The 20,868-nt window shown below is 41.1% G+C and overlaps 1 protein-coding gene across 1 annotated transcript in view; it reads left to right on the top strand.

Annotated features, from left to right (window-relative positions):
* Positions 1-20,868, top strand: part of LOC139755799 (uncharacterized) — a 336,170-nt gene that overhangs the window by 145,461 nt on the left and 169,841 nt on the right. Inside the window, exon 2 of the mRNA XM_071674415.1 lies at positions 2,452-3,683. Within this exon, the coding sequence (XP_071530516.1) occupies positions 2,954-3,683 (730 nt within the window). The 5' untranslated portion in view covers positions 2,452-2,953. The remainder of the gene's footprint in view (positions 1-2,451; positions 3,684-20,868) is intronic.

Genomic DNA, 20,868 nt, shown 5'->3' with positions numbered 1-20,868 from the left:
TAACTGGAATAGTGTAGCTGACGGTAGTGGTTTCCAGGATCTTTTGCAGTTCCAGATTGTACGAGTCTTAAACCTCCCACCTTCAGGACCAAACGCTGGCAGGGTGTGACGTGTGACCCAGGCAGGATGACTCCCAGCGAACCCCGGATGGTCGCTGACGGCGAGGAGACTGTCCTTAAGGCATCTCCAAGACACAGACGAGTATAAGCACATCCTCAAGAACTCTCTATCGTCAGGAGCAGTTCCAGGTCAAAGCAGTGAAATCAGTAATGTCGTGGTGGTTAAAAGGAGTTTCCACCAGTGACTCTGATTCTCCCCCCATTTAGTCTTGATGCTGCGGGAACAGGGCCTGACACTCTCACTAGGTTTCAAACCCACAGAGATGGTACCGGTGACAAATGTTTTTTATATTTTTCAAAAGCTGTTGAATGTTTTTCCAAATGTTTTTCATTTTCACTGGTATATCGTGATGGAGGTCCAGAGGGTTTAACTTTGGTTCAGAATGTACAAAGAAATTATCAATGGCTTTTTCGAAGTCGAATGAAATAAAACGTATTTCTGATGTGTTTGTCACGGTGGAAATAATGTTCATAAGGAGTTCCTTTATAAGTCTACGGATGAAAGGAGAATGAGGTTATTGAATATCATGCACCATCTGTCCGTAAGTATTTGGTCATGCACCTATTCGAAACTTAGTATATGAAGTGGATTAAATGTTGATCCCATTTTACTATATTTTTATCCAAATATCAAAAAACAAAGAGAGGATCCTCTATTTCTTTAGCCACTTACTTTAAGATTATTAGAATATAAACACAATGTGAGTACACCCAACTGATAGTTGCCCCAGACAAGAGGTCAGAATTGAGAGATAACAAAGGTAAATTCACCCCTTTGACCCCGGACAGACTATAAATCAATCTGTATCTCACGAAACTTAAATGGCCTGTCTCTCCCACTTAATAAAACACCAAATATTTTAGGAACCACAAACGACGCTCCACACTAGAAATTTTAACATGGAAGCAACAACACCAACAACAAAAACGAGAAGCTATCAGAACACTAGCTGGTACCACACTTGGAGAACAGGAATCCTTCATTATCCTTTACAAGTAATTCATTCACCACACCTTAAACTGCGCCTAACCTGCCTGCTCATCCACACTGTCAAAAGCAAATATGATAAAAATACAAACTATACAGAGGAGAGCGATTAGAACAGTTACTGACTGCTTTGCAACCGCAGACAATCAAGATCTACATAATGAAACAGATTCTCCCACTACAATCCTACAATGTATGTTCGGCCTCCATTTCTTTGCAACAAAAGTAAGTCCCTCCCATCCAAAACACTCCATAAATACGCACCGACCTTACGTAGAAGCAAAGAGCTTACTCCTGTTCCACACTTCAGCAGCTTGTACTCAGAGATCCAACACTGATAACGTGTATGCTCAACGAACATATCTTACAAGCATCAAACAAGCGCCCTCCTACTTCAGTCTTCAAACATGGCCAGATACGTATCCATCTGAAACTACGCTCCTTAGACATATAGGAGTTACACTTAACACCCATCTCTGCAACATTACTTACACGGATGCAACATTTCTTAAGACCTTTCATGCCTAAGATACGACTGCCACAATGAAGACACTGGACAATTACTGCTCAGTTGATCCGCCCTCTACACACAAAGACACACACATAACATCAGTGCATCCCACAACCTTCTGTCTCACTCACTTGACATGACCAGCTTCCTGAGCGCTGCAGGAGAACCAAGAAAAATTGAAAGGACTATGCTCACACACACACACACACACACACACACACACACACACACACACACACACACACACACACACACACACACATTCAGAGTGAATGTTACCATAGAGGGAAATCATCTTGTGTGAAGACACAAGGTGACAGAGAAAAAGAAATATTCACTTACGTCTTATGAGACTGCCTCCAACACTGGAGAGATTCTAGAAATGAATATAATTTCAAAGTCGGTGTTTAACTTTCAGTGTTTGCTAAAGAGACTTGCATTAGACACACAATAAAGGAATGTTTTTTATCTATGATTTATCTGAAGGTTATGTGCTCTGCAACAAGTACAGCACACTAATTGGCCTCAAGTTACCACATAGTATTGCTCGTCCAATATGTATTTGCTCCGCCTTGTTACTACTTTGATTCTTAATGTTTACAAAGAGGTTTCATACTTCAAGATTTCCTGTTTCTTTTAAACCATAAGAAATATCTTGCAATAAGAGAATGCATTCAAGGTAATAGGAAACATGAACATGTAGGTCGTGTCCCAATCCGCCACTTTCCTCGGCATAACCTTAGATACTATCTCAGCATGTGCTTCCTTTTATTACTCATTGATGTCAACCTTTATGTTAATTAAACTAATTTGCCTACTTCTTTCATTTTCAGGGAACTGAAGTAGCAACTACCGAAACGGTTCTAACTGGTGGTTCAGACGAAGAAGATCCCGGACGACATTGAAGTGCTTAAGTGATTCTGAAGTACAGAGTAAGATAAGCTCAGGTAACATGAAAGAGTTTAAAGTCAAGGACAAAGCGAGTGAGAAGACATTCATGGGTTCTGATTAAGAGAGATACTCTTGTAAGGGAGAGGATATTCAAGACGAAGAGAGTTAAACCCTTAGTGGAACACGGAAAAAAGAAATACCAGTAATTATGACGTATTAAGAAGTCTCTCAGCACAAAGAAAATTCATTATATATGGATATTCAGAAGAAAATCTAGTCATATCACTTGCGCTATTTTTAGCTTGGTATAACTGAGCTCTGAATAGAAGTAAACAGTGTTCGTTTGTGAAGTTGAAGCTGATGATTCGCACAAAAATATTGACGCCTTACCCTACCAGTGTTATGCTTATAACGTGAGAGAAATATTGAGATGTATAATGATGAATGACACGACAATATATCTGGTTCAGAGAGAAGAAAAACCTTTCAGGTCAACACAGACTATGTGATACGAGAACATCGCCCGGGCTGTCATTATTTACATTGACCTTTTATTCTTACAGTAGCAATATGGAGCACCGCACACACTGCAGCAGTGACTACCCTGGTGAACTTGGTAATGGCTGCAGTGATGATCGTGGTAATGTCCACGGTAACGACATAGGCAACATCCACACCACCTGCCGTGGTAACATCCTCAGTAAAGACCATGCCAACGTTGAAGACGTTCATGCTACTCATGGCACCGTTATACATGGCAGCATCCACGGTGACCTCAGGGAAGTAGATCACGACGCTTATATCCATGCTTGCGGTACCACTGCTGCCGACGACTGTGGCGACGTGTGTAGCGGCGACCATTGTACCGTGAGATGGGACAACCATATCAACAATCTCTCCGACGGCCTTGCCAAAATTTGCCCTAATGGCGGTGTACATGCGTACGGTTCCAATCATGGCGCTACCGAAGGGCGCACTTGCATCGCTTGTCTCGCACCCAGTGACCAGACACTCAGCACCACCTCAGGCAGGTCATATGACCACGACGCCAACAGTGTCTGGATAACCACGAACACCTACAGAATCAACCACTCGTACGGCACCAAGCAGAGCAACACGAACTGGATGCGGGTTCTCCTGATTCTATTGGCAGTGCTTCCCAGTTTGGCGAAAGGTAGGAAGACAAAATGAGTGTGCATATTGTAACACACACACACACACACACACACACACACACACACACACACACACACACACACAATTTATTACTGTATTACTGTAACTCTTCACAACTAAATGTTTAGTACAGCTCATAATGTATAAACCATACAATTTACCCTGTAAACATTCCTGTATATCTGTCACCCTGGCCATCTAAATCTCACACACATGCTTATCCAAAGTGTGGAATTATCTAGCTTACCCTAGTCTTCAGCTCCTGTATGATTAGTTTACCTTTCTGTTCTGCGATGTCTGTAATACATCACCTGTGTATTTTCAGCAGAATGGCTGCCTACATACAATAAGCCGTTATTTATCTGCTCGTCTCTTTATCAATTTACACACGCACTGGTCCTGATGAATCATCACGGGCGTTTACAAATATCTGCGGTGGTTCTTCCCACGCCTCTCTCCTAACCAGAGTGGAATCAAAAGCTTTTGGTTTTATTAATTCTCGTGGTATCACCACGCTCCAACCACCTCTTTCTCTACGCCGCGCTGCTGCTGCTCTCTCTTTCTCCTACAGGTATTATGTTGGTCACCATTCTCGTGAGCTGTTTGTTTGTGTTCCTGTCCTCAAGGTCTGGACCCGAGGAACTCGTCTGACTGCTGCTTCCCCCATTCTCTGTGTAGAGACCATCCACTCGAGAATTGACCATTATGATTCCTCCGCCTTCCGTTAAAAATCAGCTTAGCTGTGAAATTCTCTTCTTCCTTTCGTCTTTCCCTCTTCTACGATCTATCAACCTTTAAGACTGATATCGACAAACACCTGTAGAGCGATATTTTTTTTTCATTTTTACATTTTTCCTCCAGCTTTACACCCTTCACCCTAAGAGGAGGGCCTTTGACTGAGATATGATTTGAAAGTCTTGGTGTTACCCAAGGCTTTTCTAAAAGTTCCTACAGTCTAAGTCTTCACCATTCTTATCAAGAGGGGATATATAAATTCATTTCGAGTGAGTATATAAGGACCCTGAAATACAACCTCGTCAAAGGCGATTTATCACTGCCGGTGCAACCTCGAGCAGGCGGAATCCGGTAACACCCTATGATAAAAATAAATGAGTATTATTATCATTCGTTATCATACTTTGTCGCTGTCTCCCGCGTTAGCAAGGTAGCGCAAAGAAACAGACGAAAGAAAGAGCCAACCCACCCACATACACATGTATATACAAACAAGTCCACACACGCACATATACATACCTATACATCTCAACGTATACATATATATCTACACACACAGACATATACATATATACACATGTACATAATTCATACTTGCTGCCTCTATTCATTACCGTCGCCACCCCGCCACACATGAAATGAAAACCCCCTCCCCCCGCATGCACGCGAGGTAGCGCTAGGAAAAGACAACAAAGGCCACATTCGTTCTCAATCAGTCTCTAGCTGTCATATATAACGCACCGAAACTACAGCTCCCTTTCCACTTGCAGGCCCCACAAAATTTCCATGCTTTACCCTAGACGCTTCACATGCCCTGGTTCAATTAATTGACAGCACGTCGACCCCGGTATCCCACATTGTTCCAATTCACTCTATTCCTTGCACACCTTTCACCCTCCTGCATGTTCAGGCCCCAATCACTCAAAATTTTTTCACTCCATCTTTCCACCTCCAATTTGGTCTCCCACTTCTCCTCGTTCCCTCCACCTCTGACACATATATCCTCTTTGTCAATCTTTCCTCACTCCTTCTCTCCATGTGACCAAACCATTTCAAAACACCCTCTTCTGCTCTCTCAACCACACTCTTTTTATTACCACACATCTCTCTTATCCTTTCATTACTTACTCGATCAAATCACCTCACACCACATATTGTCTTCAAACATCTCATTTTCAGCACATCCACCCTCCTCCGCACAACTCTATCTATAGCCCTCGCCTCGCAAACATATAACATTGTTGGAACCACTATTTCTTCAAATATACCCATTTTTTGCTTTCCAAAATAACGTTCTCGATTTCCACACTTTTTTCAGCTCTCCCAGAACTTTAACCTCCTCCCCCACCCTATGATTCACTTCCGCTTCCATGGCTTCATCCGCTGCCAAATGAATATATATATATATATATATATATATATATATATATATATATATATATATATATATATATATATATATATATATATATATATATATATATATATATACATGTATATACATGTGTATGTATATATTTACATACACATGTATATACATACACGGACATATACATATGTACATATGTGCAAATTCATGCTTGCTGCCTTCATCCATTTACGTCGCCACCCCACCACACATAAAATAGCATTCCCCCCAACCTCCCCTCAAGCGAGGTAGCACCAGGAAAAGATAACAAAGGCCATATTTGTTCAAACTCAATCTCTAGCTGGTATGTGCAATGCACAAAAACTCCCTTTCTCTAGCTGGTATGTGCAATGCACAAAAACAGCTCCCTTTCCACATCCAGACCCCACATCCCTCGCGCGCATGCGGGGGAAGGGGATTGTCATTTTATGTGTGGCGAGTGGCGACGGGAATGTTAAAGGCAGCAAGTATGAACTATGCGCATGTTTATATATGTATATGTCTGTGTATGTCTACATACGTATACGTTGAAATGTATAGTTATGTACGTATATGTATATGTGCCCATGGACCTAGGCATGAGAAGCAAGATTATGAGAGGCAAGTGTTTTGGAAGCAGCTGAGTGAGTGTGTTAGTAGTTTTGATGCACGAGACCGGGTTATAGTGATGGATGATTTGAATGTAGAGGTGAGTAATGTGGCAGTTGAGGGAATAATTGGTGGACATGGGGTGTTCAGTGCTGTAAATGGAAATGGTGAAGAGCTTGTAGATTTGTGCGCTGAAAAAAGGACTGATGATTGGGAATACCTGGTTTAAAAAGAGAGATATACATAAGTATGCGTATGTAAGTAGGAGAGATGGCCGGAGAGCGTTATTGGATTACACGTTAATTGACAGGCGTGCGAAAGAGAGACTTTTGGATGTTAATGTGCTGAGAGGTGCAAGTGGAGGGATGTTTGATCATTATCTTGTGGAGGCGAAGGTGAAGATTTGTAGAGGTTTTCAGAAAAGAAGAGAGAATGTTGGGGTGAAGAGAGTGATGAGAGTAAGTGAGCTTGGGAAGGAAACTTGTGTGAGGAAGTACCAGAAGAGACTAAGTACAGAATGGAAAAAGGTGAGAACAAAGGAGGTAAGGGTAGTGGGGGAGGAATGGGATGGATTTAGGGAAGCAGTGATAGCTTGTGTAAAAGATACTTGTGGCATGAGAAGCGTGGGAGGTGGGCTGATTAGAAAGGGTGGTGAGTGGTGCGATGAAGAAGTAAGATTATTAGTGAAAGAGAAGACGATTTTTGTAGGGAAATAATGCAAATGACTGAGAGATGTATAAGATAAAGAGGCAGGAGGTCAAGAGAAGGTGCAAGAGGTGAAAAAGAGGGCAAATGAGAGTTGGGGTGAGAGAGTATTATTAAATTTCAGAGAGAATAAAAAGATGTTTTGGAAGGAGGTAAATAAAGTGCGTAAGACAAGGGAAAAAATGGGAACATCAGTTAAGAGGGATAATGGGGAGGTGATAACAAGTAGTGGTGAGGTGAGAAGGAGATGGAGAGAGTATTTTGAAGATTTGTTGAATGTGTTTGATGATAGAATGGGAGATATAGGGTGTTTTGGTCGAGGTGGTGTGCAAAGTGAGAGGGTTAGGGAGAATGATTTGGTAAACAGAGAAGAGGTAGTAAAAGCTTTGCGGAAGATGAGAGCCGGCAAGGCAGTGGGTTTGGATGGTATTGTAGTTGAATTTATTAAAAAGGGAATGACTGTATTGCTGACTGGTTGGTAAGGTTATTTAATGTATGTATGACCCATGGTGAGGTGCCTGAGGATTGGCTCAATGCTTGCATAGTATACTCCATTGTACAAATGCAAAGGGGATAAAGGTGAGTGCTCAAATTATAGAGGTATAAGTTTGTCCAGTATTCCTGGGAAATTATATGGGAGGGTATTGATTGAGAGGGTGAATGCATGTACAGAGCATCAGATTGGCGAAGAGCAGTGTGGTTTCAAAAGTGGTAGAGGATGTGTGGATCAGGTGTTTGCTTTGAAGAATGTATGTGAGAAATACTTAGAAAAGCAAATGGATTTGTATGTGGCATTTATGGATCTGGAAAAGGCATATGATAGAGTTGATAAAGATGCTCTGTAGAAGGTATTAAGAATATATGGCGTGGGAGGCAAGATGTTAGAAGCAGTGAAAAGTTTTTATCGAGGATGTAAGGCATGTGTACGTGTAGGAAGAGAGGAAAGTGATTGATTCTCAGTGAATGTAGGTTTGCGGCAGGGGTGTGTGATGTCTCCATGGTTGTTTAATTTGTTTCTGGATGGGGTTGTTAGGGAGGCGAATGCAAGTGTTTTCGAAAGAGGGGCAAGTATGCAGTCTGTTGTGGATGAGAGATCTTGGGAAGTGAGTCAGTTGTTATTCGCTGATGATACAGCGCTGGTGGCTGATTCATGTGAGAAACTGCAGAAACTAATGACTGACTTTAGTAAAATGTGTGAAAGAAGAAAGCTGAGAGAAAATGTGAATAAGAGCAAGCCTATTAGGTACAGTAGGGTTGAGGGACAAGTCAATTGGAAGGTAAGTTTGAATGGAGAAAAACTGGAGGAAGTGAAGTGTTTTAGATATCTGGGAGTGGATTTGGCAGCGGATGGAACCGTGGAAGCGGAAGTGGATCATAGGGTGGGGGAGAGGGCGAAAATTCTGAGAGCCTTGAAGAATGTGTGTAAGTCGGGAACATTATCTCGGAAAGCAAAAATGGGTATGTTTGAAGGAACAGTGGTTCCAACAATGTTGTATGGTTGCGAGGCGTGGGCTATGGATAGAGTTGTGCGGAGAAGGGTGGATGTGCTGGAAATGAGATGTTTTAGGACAATATGTGGTGTGAGGTGGTTTGATCGAGTAAGTAATGTAAGGGTATGAGAGATGTGTGGAAATAAAAAGAGCGTGGTTGAGAGAGCAGAAGAGGGTGTTTTGAAATGTTTTGGGCACATGGAGAGAATGAGTGAGGAAAGATTGACCAAGAGGATATGTGTCGGAGGTGGAGGGAACGAGGAGAAGTGGGAGACCAAATTGGAGGTGGAAAGATGGAGTGAAAAAGATTTTGAGTGATCGGGACCTGAACATGCAGGAGGGTGAAAGGCGGGCAAGGAATAGAGTGAATTGGATCGATGTGGTATACCGGGGTTGACGTGTGGACGTGTGTGTGTATACATTTGTGTATGGGGTTGGGTTGGGCCATTTCTTTCGTCTGTTTCCTTGCGCTGCCTCGCAAACGCGGGAGACAGCGACAAAGCAAAATAAAAAAAAAAATAATAAATAATGTATATTCATATGAGTCCACGAGGAAATGAAACAGAATAAGTTCCAAAATGCACTTTCGCCTAATAATCACGTCATCACGAGAGATACAAGAAAGAAATATAACAGTCAGTTGATAAACAACGAAGGGACGTAGCTAGGACGCCATTTGGTAAACAAGTGACTGCTCGAATGTAGGTTAGGTGCGTTGGAGTGTGGCAACAAGCATATCATAAACTAATTTTGTCGACAAGAACTGGAAGTGTTTGCAAAGTTCTCTCAACAGTATAGCGATCCAATTTGTATAGACCTTCACTAATATTAATGTTGTTATTCTTTGTGCATTTAGTAATAGAAGATTCAATGATATTTTCGTGGTACAGGAGTTAGGGTTAATAACTGAGATGGAATTATTTCAGTCTGTACGGTGATCATAATTTCTAACATGATTAAACAAGGTATTTGATTCTTGTTTTGTTCTTATACTATATTCATATTGCTTAAGTCTAACTGAAAGATCCTTTCCAGTCTGCCCAACATAAAACTTATCACAATTCTACAAGGGACATTATAGATACATCCTGCAGAACTTTCTGGTGAGCTTCTCATTAAGATATTCTTTATTGGATTGTTGTTGTTGAAGATAACATTTACATTAAAGGATTTAAGCTATATTGGAAGAAAAGTAAAATCATTATTAAAAGGGAGAACTAAAAGGTTCTTGAGGTCAAGGGGAGATTTGGGCTCAACTCTATAAAATGATTTCTTTGCCATCTCAATGCAATTTGGTTTTGGTATGTAGATGTTGTTCCTTGTGTTTGGCAAACAAATGAAATTTTACAAACAGTTCTTCGTTATATGAAATTTGCTGTAGAAAATGAAAATAGTGGTATGGAGGTATGGAGAGTGGGTGTTGGAAATGAAGTGTTTGAGGACAATATGTAGTGTGAGATGGTATGATCGAGTAAGTAATTAAAGGGTAAGAGATATGTGTGGAAATAGAAAGAGTGTGGTTGAGAGAGCAGAAGAAACTGTGTTGAAATGGTTTGGACGTATGGAGAGAATGAGTGAGAAAGAACGACAAAGAGGATATATATGATAAAAGTTTGGGGAACAAGGAAAAGCTGAAAACCAAATTGGAGGTGGAGGGATATCGTGAAAAAGATTTTGAGCGATCGGGGCTTGAACATACAGGAGGCCGAGAGGCGTGCAAGAAATGGAGTGAATTTGAACGGTGTGGTATACCGGGGTTGACGTGCTGTCAATGGACTGAACCAGGGCATGTGAAGCGTCTAAGGTAAACCATGCAAAGGTCTGTGGGGCCTGGAGTTGGATAGGGAGCTGTGGCTTCGGTGCATTACACATGTAAACTAGAAACGAGTGTGAACGAATGTGACCTTTTTTGTCTGTATTCCTGGCGCTGCCTCGCTGAAGCGAGGGGTGGCAATGCTGTTTCCTGTGGGGCGGAGTAGCAACAGGAATGGATGAAGGCAAGCGAGTATGAATGTGTATATGTGTATTTATGTAAATGCCTGTGCATATGTATGTATATGTATGTATATGTGCGTATATAGGCGTTTATGTATGAATACGCGTATTTGAGTGGATGGGCCCTTCTTTGCCTATTTCCTGGCGCTACCTCGCTGACGCAGAAAACAGCGATTATGTATAATATATATATATATATATATATATATATATATATATATATATATATATATATATATATATATATATATATATATATATATATTTTTTTTTTTTTTTTTTTTTTTTTTTTTTTTTTTTTTTATACTTTGTCGCTGTCTCCCGCGTTTGCGAGGTAGCGCAAGGAAACAGACGAAAGAAATGGCCCAACCCCCATACACACGTACATACACACGTCCACACACGCAAATATACATACCTACACAGCTTTCCATGGTTTACCCCAGACGCTTCACATGCCTTGATTCAATCCACTGACAGCACGTCAACCCCTGTATACCACATCGCTCCAATTCACTCTATTCCTTGCCCTCCTTTCACCCTCCTGCATGTTCAGGCCCCGATCACACAAAATCTTTTTCACTCCATCTTTCCACCTCCAATTTGGTCTCCCTCTTCTCCTCGTTCCCTCCACCTCCGACACATATATCCTCTTGGTCAATCTTTCCTCACTCATTCTCTCCATGTGCCCAAACCATTTCAAAACACCCTCTTCTGCTCTCTCAACCACGCTCTTTTTATTTCCACACATCTCTCTTACCCTTACGTTACTTACTCGATCAAACCACCTCACACCACACATTGTCCTCAAACATCTCATTTCCAGCACATCCATCCTCCTGCGCACAACTCTATCCATAGCCCACGCCTCGCAACCATACAACATTGTTGGAACCACTATTCCTTCAAACATACCCATTTTTGCTTTCCGAGATAATGTTCTCGACTTCCACACATTTTTCAAGGCTCCCAAAATTTTCGCCCCCTCCCCCACCCTATGATCCACTTCCGCTTCCATGGTTCCATCCGCTGACAGATCCACTCCCAGATATCTAAAACACTTCACTTCCTCCAGTTTTTCTCCATTCAAACTCACCTCCCAATTGACTTGACCCTCAACCCTACTGTACCTAATAACCTTGCTCTTATTCACATTTACTCTTAACTTTCTTCTTCCACACACTTTACCAAACTCAGTCACCAGCTTCTGCAGTTTCTCACATGAATCAGCCACCAGCGCTGTATCATCAGCGAACAACAACTGACTCACTTCCCAAGCTCTCTCATCCCCAACAGACTTCATACTTGCCCCTCTTTCCAGGACTCTTGCATTTACCTCCCTAACAACCCCATCCATAAACAAATTAAACAACCATGGAGACATCACACACCCCTGCCGCAAACCTACATTCACTGAGAACCAATCACTTTCCTCTCTTCCTACACGTACACATGCCTTACATCCTCGATAAAAACTTTTCACTGCTTCTAACAACTTGCCTCCCACACCATATATTCTTAATACTTTCCAAAGAGCATCTCTATCAACTCTATCATATGCCTTCTCCAGATCCATAAATGCTACATACAAATCCATTTGTTTTTCTAAGTATTTCTCACATACATTCTTCAAAGCAAACACCTGATCCACACATCCTCTACCACTTCTGAAACCGCACTGCTCTTCCCCAATCTGATGCTCTGTACATGCCTTCACCCTCTCAATCAATACCCTCCCATATAATTTACCAGGAATACTCAACAAACTTATACCTCTGTAATTTGAGCACTCACTCTTATCCCCTTTCCCTTTGTACAATGGCACTATGCACGCATTCCGCCAATCCTCAGGCACCTCACCATGAGTCATACATACATTAAATAACCTTACCAACCAGTCAACAATACAGTCACCCCCTTTTTTAATAAATTCCACTGCAATACCATCCAAACCTGCTGCCTTGCCGGCTTTCATCTTCCGCAACGCTTTTACTACCTCTTCTCTGTTTACCAAATCATTTTCCCCAACCCTCTCACTTTGCACACCACCCTCGACCAAAACACCCTATATCTGCCACTCTGTCATCAGACACATTCAACAAACCTTCAAAATACTCATTCCATCTCCTTCGTAATATATATATATATATATATATATATATATATATATATATATATATATATATATATATATATATATATATATATATATATATATATATATTAGTAGAGGTACAAAGATTTATAATAGGGAGACGCATAGAAGAAATGAGAGAGAAAATTCCGCAGTTTGGCTGTTCGACGGAAGAAGGAGGTATGAGAATGGTCAATCCTTGAGGTGGCCAGACTCACGTAGAAACTGTGGGAACTCTGAGAGTACCGGGACGCAACACAACACGAGAACAGTGGCGAAGATGATACCGGGGAGAGAGAGAGAGAGAGAGAGAGAGAGAGAGAGAGAGAGAGAGAGAGAGAGAGAGAGAGAGAGAGAGAGAGAGCAGTACTTACAACACGAACTTGCTAAATGGTAGGGCCTGCTGCGCGTAGTGTTAACCGCTGGAAAAGATAGCGTTATGAAGTCATGTGAGTCACGTGTGTGTTTGCTATTTACGTCTCGTTCGGGAAACGTATTTTCAGCATGGAAGAGAAGGACCAAATTAAGTGCATGGAAAAGTACTCATTACGTTACACATATCTAGTGATCTTGGTGTTTTGAGTTCTCGAAGTTCACCCTCAGGAGTGAGTTTGTTAATGATACTGCATGATTACAATTATTAACTTAGTTTGTCAGAGATGAATGTGTACAATAAAGATTTTGTATATTAGTATCCTATATTAATATTCTAAACCCCAAAGTTATTACGAAACAAAATATACTTATATTAGTCGCAGAAGAAATAGCAATTTGGTTGAATCAGAGAATTTATAACGCTCCTAATTTCTTCTTCTTCCCTTAATGACTACACTCCCACCAGCCCTCCAACAAACCTCTCCTAAATTCTTTAACTCCCCAGAACCCATCGCTCCAGCCAGCAGTCACGAAATGTATTCAGAGCCTTATCTCCAGCCACCTGGACCTAGAATTAATTACAGAAGTTCTTCCCTGGATGGTAAATGTTCTCAGCTGAATTCAAGCAATTTATAAACGTTGTCAAACCTCAAAAATGAGGACTCTAGCCCACAGCTTTTCTTCCTCATCTTTTATTATTATATTTTTTTATTATACTTTGTCGCTGTCTCCCGCGTTTGCGAGGTAGCGCAAGGAAACAGACGAAAGAAATGGCCCAACCCACCCCCATACACATGTATATACATACGTCCACACACGCAAATATACATACCTACACAGCTTTCCATGGTTTACCCCAGACGCTTCACATGCCTTGATTCAATCCACTGACGTTGGATTCCTCATCTTAAGATCTATATTGTCAGATTGGCCCATTCTGGGGTGTGTGCAGCCGTTTATAAGAGTACAAACTGTTGATCTTACAATACTGCACAATGGCATTTCACATTATTTCAGTTACAGAAGTTGAGATGTGACTTCAGGGCACTTAACTGATTAAGTAGACCTCATACAAGAGGTCTTATGTCACTAGTCATTTCGTTTGCTGAAATGGATAAGATTAAGAGGTAAATATGCACGTATCTCTTTCATTAGATATAAATTTTGGATAGAAATCTTATGCGGAATATAAATCACAATACTTATTGTTCTTGTATATGTAAATCACATGATGCTTAAAACACACACACACACACACACACACACACACACACACACACACACACACACACACACACACACACACACACACACACACACTTACACACAGATTCCGAATTCAGATTCTCATCAGGTGAGAGAGATCAGACGTCGTAGAGAATCTTGAACAAGAGGAATGGCCCATAACACAAGCTGCAGAAATCACTGAAAATAGTGGGCTGGGAAGAGCAGCTTCTGTGGCTATTCAATAGCAAGTGAACGGGATGACTGATGCAGTGGCAAAGGAACCTGGGTACATTGTAATGGACGTGTTAAGAATGATGAGCAAAGCTGTAGTTAGTATAATATGGACTGTTAGGGTCAGAGCAATCAAGATCTGTTGCCTAGTAGATGGAAAGTCTAGAAAAGTTCAGAAGATACATGTTCCGTTCTTGCTAGCATACAGGGATATTCTAGAGAATGCCTGAAACAAAGTGGTTGATGAATTAGAACTGTTAGACAAAGTGTTAAAGTGAGTGGTACCAAAGTTAGAGAGAAGAGTAAACCAGGAGGTTGTCAGACTTACATATGAAGTTATTTTTGATTTGGTGAAGGTCATACACTAGATACAGAAGAAATGAGAATGAAAGAAGAAAATGCTAATTAAAAGATTGCCGGAGGATCTGAAAATGCCAGACGGGATTTTTGTAACAAAAGAAGATTGGAGGTTGTAATCAAGGCTTAATAGAACGTTCAATTATAGTTATGTTTTTGTTTGTCATCTATCCAGGAGGTACTCAGGTAAAAAATATTGAAAACAAAGTCGAATTCAGTAAGAGTAATCACTGATTAACGACATATTTTAAAAACAGTCCAAATTATAAGAATATTGAGAGAGTTTACAACGTTAGATATAAGGCCTGTAAAGCAGAAACCGAAAGTCGCTGTTGGCATAGTCATTCAGTACGCAAAAGTGACCAAAGTAATGCTATTGATAAACATTAGCAAGAAAATGATCCCTCAGAACACCTTACCAGTCTAGTCATATCGTACCTCTCATCGATTATGCAGCCAGTAGTGTCATCGAATCTATCTATATTGCCAATATTACTAGCTGAACCTATCCCCAGGTAACTATACAGCAAATCTTATCATAAACCAAATGATTATGAAGGAGCTACCATGACACTTGGGAAGTGAGTCGGTTGTTGTTCGCTGATGATACAGCGCCGGTGGCTGATTCGGGTGAGAAACTGCAGAAGCTGTTGACTGAGTTTGATAAGGTGTGTATAAGAAGAAAGCTGAGAGTAAATGTGATTTAGAGCAAGATTATTAGGTACAGTAGGGTTGAGGGACAAGTCAACTGGGACTTATGTTTGAATGGAGAGAAACTAAAGGAAGTGAAGTGTTTTAAATATCGAGTGGATTTGGCGGCGGATGGAACCATGGAAGCGGAAGTGAGTCACGAGGTGGGGGAGGGGGAGAAGGTTCTGGGAGCGTTGAAGAATGTGTGGAAGGCGAGAACATTATCTCGGAAAGCAAAAATGGGTATGTTTGAAGGAATAGGGCTTTCAACTATATCATATTGTTGCGATACTTGGGTTATAGATAGAGTTGTGCGGAAGAGGGTGGATGTGTTGCAAATGAGATGCTTGAGGACAAAGTGTGGTGTGAGGTGGTTTAATCGAGTAAGTAACGATATCTATCTATCTATCTATCTATCTATCTATCTATCTATCTATCTATATATATATATATATATATATATATATATATATATATATATATATATATATATATATATATATATATATATATATATATATATATATTTTTTTTTTTTTTTGCTTTGTCGCTGTCTCCCGCGTTTGCGAGGTAGCGCAAGGAAACAGACGAAAGAAATGGCCCAACCCACCCCCATACACATGTATATACATACGTCCACACACGCAAATATACATACCTACACAGCTTTCCATGGTTTACCCCAGACGCTTCACATGCCCCGATTCAATCCACTGACAGCACGTCAACCCCGGTATACCACATCGCTCCAATTCACTCTATTCCTTGCCCTCCTTTCATCCTCCTGCATGTTCAGGCCCCGATCACAAAATCTTTTTCACTCCATCTTTCCACCTCCAATTTGGTCTCCCTCTTCTCCTCGTTCCCTCCACGTCCGACACATATATCCTCTTGATCAATCTTTCCTCACTCATTCTCTCCATGTGCCCAAAACATTTCAAAACACCCTCCTCTGCTCTCTCAACCACGCTCTTTTTATTTCCACACATCTCTCTTACCCTTACGTTACTTACTCGATCAAACCACCTCACACCACACATTGTCCTCAAACATCTCATTTTCAGCACATCCATCCTCCTGCGCACAACTCTATCCATAGCCCACGCCTCGCAACCATACAACATTGTTGGAACCACTATTCCTTCAAACATACCCATTTTTGCTTTCCGAGATAATGTTCTCGACTTCCACACATTCTTCAAGGCTCCCAGAATTTTCGCCCCCTCCCCCACCCTATGATCCACTTCCGCTTCCATGGTTCCATCCGCTGCCAGATCCACTCCCAGATATCTAAAACACTTCACTTCCTCCAGTTTTTCTCCATTCAAACTCACCTCCCAATTGACTTGACCCTCAACCCTACTGTACCTAATAACCTTGCTCTTATTCACATTTACTCTTAACTTTCTTCTTTCACACACTTTACCAAACTCAGTCACCAGCTTCTGCAGTTTCTCACATGAATCAGCCACCAGCGCTGTATCATCAGCGAACAACAACTGACTCACTTCCCAAGCTCTCTCATCCCCAACAGACTTCATACTTGCCCCTCTTTCCAAAACTCTTTCATTCACCTCCCTAACAACCCCATCCATAAACAAAATAAACAACCATGGAGACATCACACACCCCTGCCGCAAACCTACATTCACTGAGAACCAATCACTTTCCTCTCTTCCTACACGTATACATGCCTTACATCCTCGATAAAAACTTTTCACTGCTTCTAACAACTTGCCTCCCACACCATATATTCTTAATGCCTTCCACAGAGCATCTATGATAGAGTTGATAGAGTTGATATATATATATATATATATATATATATATATATATATATATATATATATATATATATATATATATATATATATATATATATATATATGCACGTGATATATTCATACTTTTCATTTTTCTTCTTTCTAAGGTTATTTAGTTTTTTGTGAATATTCTGCCTCGGGGTAAATATATAAACATAATTTCATGGAAATTACTCATTTTACTTCGACGTATCACCTTCAAAGAGGCATCTTCAAGAATACAGAGATATGAAATAGTACACAGTAAATATTCTGTAATAAGAATATACAAATTCTACATATTTATATGTAATAACAATATGGATGATGAATACTTTATTGAAAGACAGCTGTCGCTGATCGCTGAGTGAGGTCATGATCCCAGCAGGGGCGGAGGAGGATGGATTGCCAATATAATCATTTCTGACCTCCTTAATGATGAATTTGAAATTTCGAAGCTCCAGTCAGGGACAAAAGCCCACGTCAATGCCGGTCCTTAAATGAAATATAGAGAAGTTAATGAGAGAGAAAAAGAAGCAACAAGAGAAAGCATTTATGAATTTTGGAGAAAAAAGAACATATCTTTTAGAATGTGCTATGTCTTGGGAGAGACATGAGAGGGTAGAACATTCCAAAGCTTCGACGTGTAGGAACTGAAACATTTATCAAAACGCGCATCACTGAGTTGCCAACGGCCACATAGTGACCATGTGACGCGGTAGCTTCCCGAGTATTGCGTGGTCTAGCTAACGATGCGAGCACACAAGCAGCCAGGTCTCGGGAGCAAAAACCAAAGTAATACCTATAGACGAGGGAAAATGAACCGGCATTGTGACGTAGGGCAAGAGGGTCAAGTTCCCAAGTTAGCCTGCAAGGTTTTATAAATCGGATCGCTTTTGATTCGATTCTGTCAAGTAGGATACAAAGCAAGAACCACACTAGATGTGAGAGCAGTACTCCATACAAGGACGGATCAGTCATTTGTATGAACGGAGCGTCTGTTCGGAAGAAAAGAAATTTCATTATATACACAGGACTCCTAGTTTTTGAGAGAAGCAGACTTAGCTATTTCGTAAAGTGGGATTTCCAAGAAAGAGTAGCCATTCCTGTGATACCAAGTATTTTCACTGAGTCAAGTGGTGGAATTACGGAACAGTCAAAGGGGATATGAAAGTTGTGAGGAATTTTGGATGGAGAGATGGGTAGAAACTGCGTCTTGGAGGCACTGAATTCGACCAGATTTCGTATTCAAACTGAGATATCATATCCAAGTCTAGGTTTATTGATGAAGTTGTGTCGAGAAGACATGTAAGTCGAGAGAGAGAAGAAGGAGCAGAATTGAAGGATGTGTAGGACTGCATTGTTGAGTCGTTAGCGTATAAATGCATTTGGTTGTTTGTAGAAGAAAGAAAATCATTTATAAAAAGGAGAATAAATGTAGGGGACAGGACAGAGCCTTAAGAGACATAGCTGTTGATGGAGAAAAGGGGAGAAAATGATTCATTGACAACCACGAAAATAGGTTGGCTAGACAGGAAGAAAAGTGAAGGAGGGAAGCCAAAAGAGGAAGCTGAAAGATGAGACGCCGATGCCACATTCGGCCAAAAGCTTGTATATGCCAAGGGTAACCACACATGATTCCCCCAAATCCTTCAGGGATAATAAATGGACGTTAGTATGCGTTTAAGGATATCGGAGTTGAGGAGGGATTCAAAGACTTTGGAAATGGTAAATGTCACAGCAACAGGACGATAGTTAGAAGGGTTACAACGGTCACCACTCTTAGGAGTGGGATGTACCAAAGTATACTTACAAGAAGAAAGGAGAGTTTTGGTTTTTAAAAAGAAACGGAACAGACGAGCAAGCACAGTTGTAAGTTCAGAGGCCGACACTTTCAGTAGGCGGGGATGGATGCCATCAGGGCCATTGCTTGAGTCCTGAGGGAGAAGCGCTTTACGGACAGTTTGAAAAGGGATTACAAGGAGAGGCATAGGATTAGTAAGAGGACCATCAGGGGGTGGAGGAACGTTAGAGTCGTCCAAGGTGGAGTTAGACGAGAAACGGGAATAAAAAAAGTTGCTTGTCTACAGGAGAGACAGCTTTAGTACCATCAGATCTGAAAAGTGAAGAAAAATTAGAGCGACAGCTATTAGAGATGCTCTTACCTAAAGACCAGAAAGATCTATCAGTGGATAACGTATAGAGGTTATTCCACTTCCTTTTAATAGAGGAACACCTTGCTTCATGCATAATGTACATGCAGTGATCACGCGAAGTGATGAATGTTGAATAAGAGTCAGAGGAAGGAGAGTTTATTCTAAGCCCGATATGTCTAATCCCTTGCTGGAATGGCCTCAGAACAGGAACGGTTGAACCTTGAACTGGAAGAAGTGCTCGTCTGGAGAAAGAGGGGATAAATGCTTCCATTTCCGCGACAGTTACGTAACATCTGCAGTGCGTTTGGCGGAAACAGAAGCATCACCACATAAGAGACAGTAATTTACCCAATGAAAGTCAAAGAGCAATTTTAGTAAGTTATTCAATTCAGGTTTGTTGAGATGTCAGTGTCTAGGTTTAGAAGGGAATACTGGATAGGGAGGCGCTGCTAAGATATTTACATTTATGGGAGTGTGATCAGATGAACCATTTTGGGGCGAGATTGTGTGGTTACAGCACAAAGCAGTAGAAATGAAGAGCAGAGATGAAAAACAAATCCAGAATATTAAGAGTGGTCACAGCGGTGAGAAAAATGGGTGGGTTGGGAGATGATTTGCTGTAAATCAATGAGAATGGAGAACGTGAGGTTTTCAGTACCCCCACAGTCCATATTAGAGGAGGTCAACCATTCCCTATTGTGAACGTTGAAATCCCCTGAATAGAGGATCTGGGCTTATGGATGAGAGGATGCCACCGTCTTATGGTAGGAGTCTAGATAGTCGAAAACATATGACATTTGTTAGAATTACGGGAGCAACAGGCGAGACAAACCTTGAGCCAGATAACAAAGTTCAGGTATTCAAGATCCTCGAGGCATTGGTCGATTGTCTTACTTATGACTGGGTTAATATCTGTGTTACAGTAACGGTTATTAGCAAGTAATTGATATTGAGAAGTTCCCATGTTTAACAGTGTTCAATGCTCTCTTCGCGTACGCTCTTCTAACTCCCATACCTGTTGGTTTTCTATATTCATCTATAACAAAGTTGACAGGAACAGCTTTTACCAGTAAATCTAGGAATGGAAACTTTCCGTTGTCACTCATTACCACGGCGAATTTCAGGCCAGATATTTCCTGTAAACAGACATCATGAATATATCTACGGTATATTTGCTGCGTCATCTCTTCAACGACAGTGGATTCCACGCAGACCATGAAGGCCTAGACAAACAGTCCCTCAAGAAGGGACTCCATAGCTACGCCATCCAGTTGTGCGAAGATTTTACAA

This window comes from Panulirus ornatus, chromosome 20, assembly GCF_036320965.1.
Source record: "Panulirus ornatus isolate Po-2019 chromosome 20, ASM3632096v1, whole genome shotgun sequence".
NCBI lineage: Eukaryota > Metazoa > Arthropoda > Malacostraca > Decapoda > Palinuridae > Panulirus > Panulirus ornatus.
This window is presented reverse-complemented; position numbering and strand designations above follow the sequence as displayed.